General features: G+C 45.4%; 2 protein-coding genes across 2 annotated transcripts; both read right to left on the reverse strand.

Moving 5' to 3' along the window:
* Positions 1-2,454: 2,454 nt before the first annotated feature.
* LOC130463280 (uncharacterized) lies at positions 2,455-4,080 on the reverse strand. Its single transcript, XM_056832368.1, has 3 exons — positions 3,964-4,080; positions 3,496-3,714; positions 2,455-3,270 (listed from the first exon to the last, which is right to left on the reverse strand). Exons 1-3 carry the CDS (start codon positions 4,078-4,080, stop codon positions 2,455-2,457), a joined length of 1,152 nt encoding a protein of 383 aa, XP_056688346.1.
* Positions 4,081-5,435: 1,355 nt separating this feature from the next.
* LOC110800779 (uncharacterized) lies at positions 5,436-6,122 on the reverse strand. Its single transcript, XM_022006100.2, has one exon. The coding sequence runs from the start codon at positions 6,120-6,122 to the stop codon at positions 5,436-5,438; it is 687 nt and encodes a 228-aa protein (XP_021861792.2).
* Positions 6,123-6,407: the final 285 nt, after the last annotated feature.

Below are 6,407 nucleotides of genomic sequence, written 5' to 3' on the forward strand. Positions count from 1 at the left end.
CAGCGGACAGGCTCGCCCACCTTCAGCGGGCGGGGTCTGCGTCACTAACCGCGCAGGTCCTTAGTCGCTGCAGCGATAACTTTTTTCGGTTTTCCCTTTTTCCAAAAATTAAAGGATTGGTTTTCCGTTTTTCCAAAAAAGAACGATGTGCTGGATTTTCCTTCGTTTTACGTCCTATAAAAACAAGGGGGTTTTCTCGTTTAGCTAGCCCTGAAAATGAGAATCTTTAAAAACGTTTTACCTCGTGATTAGGCTTGGCCAGGCCCAATTACACTTTACAGCTTTAATTTCGAAAACATCTGTAGCTACTCCCAATGACAAAGTGAGGGAGTTTCTACGCACCTTTAGATCCTTCCAATGACAAAGTGAGGAAGTTTCTATACTATCAGTTGACAAATCCCAATGACACGTGAGGGATATGTCGACACTTCAAGTGATGACCCTTAAGTCAAATGTTATCACTCGGGGGCTCGTGAGACCCTCACTAAACAGGTCACATACACCATGGCTTGTGTGATGCACTCCGTCTAATACTTTGACCATCGTCTTACTCCAAGACTCAGTCAAAGTGGGGGCTAACTGTAGACACCTACTTTTGTCCCCATTCCCGAAAGGGAAAGGTTCGATGATGAAGACGTAAAAACTCCACTTGACAACGCATCTCCTATAAAATAAACGAATCTCGATTCCCCATTTCATTTCACCCGAAACCTGCTATTTATGGAAACCTGCTAAAAATAGTAACTGCCGTAAAAGATAGCTTCTAAAAGTGGAAAATCATAAAAGATAGAAATCTGTCAGAATTAGGTGTTGCATTCCAACATAAATCCTAAATGAGATAGAAAACTGCGAGAATCCTATTCCTAATATGATTCAGAAATAAGAGTTACGTATTAATTAAAATCCTAACGAGCCTAGAGTTCGTAACGGGCCCAGACGCATTCCGTCATAAAATTGATACGCGCTAAAAGACTCGAATTAATCTCAAACTCTACGGATTTCAGGAATCCGAATCTGACTAAAGAAAACAGCCCAGACCCTATTTTCAACGCCTGGCTCTGGGCGCCGAAATCTTCGGCGCCCAGGCCTGGGCGCTGAAAATACTTGGGTACGTGTTTTTTCCTAATTCTTTGTAGATTAGAACTCTGCAATTCTATCTTTCCACGAACTCTTCCCTATAAATAGGCCCCTAAATTCGACGTGAAAGAACACACAGCAACACATAATTATATTCTGAGTATTGACTCCAACCTTTAGCCTAAGCCTCTCGCTGCGAAACTGTTCACGCGTTCTGTCGCAATCGATCCATAAATCGAACAGAACGTATCCTGTCCCATAATTGAGATTCGTTAAATAAAAAGGAGAAATAGCAAAGTCAAAGTGGTTAGTTTTCTGAGAACCGTGACGCACCTCTCACGGGTGCGTCGTAATGTGTCCCTTTTCGATGATTTAACTGCTTTCCTCGCCCTTTTTATGAACTGTTAAACTAACCTAATCTGATTGTTCTATCACGCTTAACAAATATAATATTTTTGGGAAATCAGATTATCATGCTAGGTCCCTTAATGCTATTTAAATCAGATAATCACGATCGAATTAGTATTATATGTTGCATACTGCTAAAATCAACTCAGATTAGTTTAATAGTTAACGCATATCCCTTCAATTATTTATGCTGAGCTAGTAAGGATATCCTGCCTCTGGAGTTATCGACGAGCAAAGTACTCCTCTCGGTAGTTACAGTCCCCCGAACCCTCAATCTCTACCTTGCGGGTGTATATTGAGAGATCCCCACACCAGGGATCACAAGGGAACCTACGGCCGTCGTGGTCAAACATAATTGCACTCCCTTTATGTCACGATAACCGGGTTTTGTCAGTTTTTCTCATTGTCGTTAAAAACTGAATGACGACTCCTATATTACTAGTCAATTGGGTGTATACTCACAGGAAATCCAATTACACTTGATTGAATAAAAAGAATCGTCACACCCACGAGGGACAAGGTCACGCATTAGCCTCGCACTTTTTCGACCCCCTCACAAGCCGGTCGGTGTATTAGGTGAGCAAAGCGCTGACATTTGTCACACTTCTTGACCAATATGATTGCATCATCCTTAAGAGTCGGCCAATAATAGCCGGTTCGAAGTGCCTTTTCTGCCAAAGCCCTTCCCCCAATATGCGAGCTACACAGTCCCTGGTGAAGGTCTTCTAGGATTTCTTTCCCCTTTTCAGGCTTCACACATCTCAACAAAGGACGGGAGTAGGACTTTTTGTAAAGAGTGCCGTTCCACATTTCAAACCAGGAGCATTTTTTCTGAAGTTTTGCCGCTTGCCTTGAGTCTTGTGGAAAGACTCCATTCATTTTGAAGTTAATTATGTCATCCATCCACGTGGAGGTCCTATCCAAAGTTTCTACCTCCATTTGCTCAACGCTTTTATATTCCTTTACCTCCTAGAACACGTGACGAGGGGTATCACAAGATGCAGAGCTGACCAATTTTGACAAGGCATCGGCTTGGTTGTTTTCTGAGCGAGGGACTTGCCTTACTTCAAAGCTTTTTAGTTGCTCCAGCTCTTGGTGGACGGCCTGCATATACTTAATCATCGTCGGATCCCTAGCCTCGTAAGTTCCATTGACTTGGCTCACAATCAGTTGAGAGTCAAATAGTGCTAAGATCTCCTCGGCGCCGGCCGCTTTACACATTTTAATGCCACAAAGCACGGCTTCATACTCGGCCTCATTGTTGGACGCCTGAAAGTTAAACCGCATAGCATACTTGAAAGTATCCCCTTCTGGTGATTGACAGATTATCCCGGCTCCACATCTGTTCTGCATGGACGAACCGTCTACGTACAGTGTCCACACCGTCTTCGTATTCTTAGCAAAGACTGGCCTCGTCATTTCAACAATAAAGTCTGCACAAGCTTGCCCCTTGAAGGCTTTCCTGGGTTCATAAGTGATATCAAAGGCATTCAGCTCGATAACCCAATTCAGCATTCGGCCTGACGCCTCCAGCTTCGTGAAAGGCAGTTTAAGCGGTTGATCTGAGTAGACCACTATCCTGTGGGCTAAGAAATAAGGATGAAGCTTTTTTCTGGCCATGAACAAGGCTAAACCAAAATTTTCCACTATAGGGTATCTAATTTCAGCATTTTGAAGAACATGACTGATGAAGTACACTGGCATCTGTATTCCTTCCCTCTCTGTCAGTAGAACGACACTCAGCGAGTGTTCAGATACAACAAGATACATGTATAAAGTCTCTCCCTGCAAATGGCTAACAAGACGAGGTAAGGTGTGCAAATGATCTTTTAATTTTACCAGAGTCGCCTCGGCTTCATCCGACCATTCAAACTTATCCTTCTTTCTGATTGCTCTAAAAAAGTAGTGACATTTGTCTCTGGCTCTGGAAAGGAATCTGCCCAGGGCGGCCAGACAACCTGTGAGCCGCTGGACTTCTTTTACTGTCTTTGGTGAGCTCATATCAATTACTGCCTGGATCTTGTCCGGGTCGGCTTCAATTCCTCTTTCATCAATCAAGAAACCTAAGAATTTTCCCGACGTTACTCCAAACACACACTTCTTAGGATTCAATCTCATGTTGTAAGCTCGTATAATCTCAAATGTCTCCCTCAGATTAGCTATATGAGCCGCCCGCTGCTTACTTTTCACAATCATATCATCATTGTAAGCTTCAATGTTTCTGCCGAGCTGTTTGGTGAACACAGTGTTAATAAGACGCTGAAAGGTGGCCGACGCATTCTTTAACCCAAACGGCATTACTTTGTAGAAGTATAGACCTTGTTCAGTAACAAATGACGTCTTTTCCTGGTCGTCAGGCCATAGGGGAATTTGATGAAACCCTGAGTATGCATCCATGAAGCTCATCATGACATGCCCCGCCGTGGAGTCGACAAGCCGGTCGATCTTTGGCAATGGGAAGCTGTCTTTGGGACATGCCTTATTGAGGTTGGTGTAATCAACACACATCCTCCAGGTGCCGTTCGGTTTCTTGACGAGGACCACATTAGCAACCCAGTCGGGATACTGACTAGGCCGAACAAGCCCTGCATCCATCAACTTCTGTATTTCCGCCGCTGCCGCCTGATTTCTATCTTCCCCATGGTTCCTTTTCGTCTGACGGACCGGTTTAAAATTTGGGTCCACATTCAGCTTATGGACGGCCACGGCAGGGTCAATGCCCGACATTTCTTCAACAGTAAAGGCAAAGATATCTTCAAACTCTCTCAATAGGTGGAACAACTCTGCCGCCAGCGGGTCGTCAGGAGGAATTCCAATGGGCACTACTCTGTATGGTTTGTCTGTATTCAATACCACATTGTAATGAGCCCCAACAGGCTCTGGTCGTCTTTCTTCCATGTGCGCCGCTGAGATATAGTTAATGTCTCTTTCAGGGATTTAGATTGTGTGCCGCCGCACTTTCGTTTGTTTCCCAATGTGTCTTTCTCTTCACCTGACCCCCATGCTTCTGGACTCAAGGTGGTTAAATAGCAGTCTCTAGCTAGCTGCTGATCACCATGTATGGTGTTGACGCTCCCATCATCACAGACAAACTTAAGAAGCATCAAGTGAGTAACAATAACAGCCTTTGCCATGTTCAAACTAGGACGCCCCAAAATAATATTATAGCCCGTCAGATCTATCACTATGAGGAAACGGACGTCCATTTAACGAGATTCTTTCTTATTTCCCATCCGCAGAGGGAGAGAAATGATGCCTACTGGATGAATGACACTACCTCCGAAGCCTATAATGGGATAGTGAATTTTCTCTATCTTTGAGGGATCATGTTGCAGCCGGTTCAAGCACTCAAGACTAATTACGTCAAACGAACTTCCTGTATCAACCAAGATACGCCTAACCCTCAGATTGGCGACCTTCAGCTCAATTACCAACGGGTCGTCATGCGGGGTGGCTATTTTTCCACGGCTGGCCTCGCCGATTTCTACTTTTGGAAACGGGTCGGCTGTGGCCTTGCCTGACAACATCACTTGCCCCAGCCGCTTGGCATAATCTTTCTGACCTCTCATGGTTGGACCTCCGGCAGCCAACCCTCCTGATATGATGCCCACAAACTCTGGATCAGTACGGTTTCCATCCTCTTCCGAGGTAGGTGATTTGTTATTTTTGTAGAATGGTTTTCCAGAACCTCCTGTGTTCATGCTGATATAACTCTTTAGGAATCCCTTAGAAGCTAGGCCGTCCAGTGCCCTTTTTAGGCTCTTACATTCTTTGGTGTCATGTCCAATGTCACTATGAAAGTGACAGTACAGCTTGGGGTCCCTACTTTCTGGGGGCGACTTCATGGGAAATGGCCGGTCAATCTCATACTTGGACCCAACGTTCATCAGGATTGTGTACATGTCTGTGTTATACTCAAATCGCTATCGGTCATAAGTTCTGGACCTCTTCTAGCCTGCCGCCCCGGGAGCCCTGTCTGACTCTTTTGCAATAGCCCAAGTCCCATTAGGCCGGCTCTTCTTCTCAAATTTTTCTTTCTTTGCTGCCGGCTCAACGGTATCACTTCCTCGAGGCTCTTTCGGGAAGCTGCGAATCTCTGTTGCGTGGATAAAGTCCTCGACCTCATCTAGCACCTCTGCCATGGTTCGCACACTTTTCTTTACCAGATCAAACTTGAATGAGCCCTTCTTAAGCACTCTAATGAAGTTATCAAATGCAACACCATCCGGCAAATCTGGGATTTTCCCTGCTTCTAAGTTGAATCTTTTCACATAGCTCCTCAAAGACTCATCTTTCCCTTGCTGAATTCGACTCAAATTCATGCTCGTCTTCTTCTCTTCCTTGTGAGCCATGAACCGAGTAGAAAATAATAACTCGAGCTCCGAGAAAGAGCAAATGGTTCCAGCTGGAAGCCTCTCAAACCACTTAGACACTACTCCTTTGAGTGTACCCGGGAAATACTTACACCAAGTTGAGTCGGTTGTTCCTTGAACATACATATGATGCCGGTAACCTAAGTGATGCATGTCTGGATCTGTAGTCCCATCATAGGCGTCAATGTTGGGCGGCTTAACCTTGGGTTCCCTTGGTGCTCTCATGATGTTATCTGCAAAAGGGGTGGAATGTCCTAGAGCCATGTTGGACACTCCCTCCTGAATGTGATACACAGGATCCTGGTACCTTGAGTACGGCTCCCGCCGAGAAGACTAACGACGTCGAGTTTGAAGAGTTGGAAGAGTGGCCCCGGGGCGCGCTTGACTCAAGTATGTGTAAGTTGGGTGAGGTAGAGGTCTATCCGGCATGACGGGGGTTGACCCTGTATCAGAAAGTTCAGATTCAGAATCAGGTACCTGCTCTCCGTGTGGCTGCTTACGTCCTCGAGACGTTTCGCCGACCAGCCGCTGAGGCAGTCGGCGCGGCAG

Source organism: Spinacia oleracea, chromosome 6, assembly GCF_020520425.1.
Source record: "Spinacia oleracea cultivar Varoflay chromosome 6, BTI_SOV_V1, whole genome shotgun sequence".
NCBI lineage: Eukaryota > Viridiplantae > Streptophyta > Magnoliopsida > Caryophyllales > Amaranthaceae > Spinacia > Spinacia oleracea.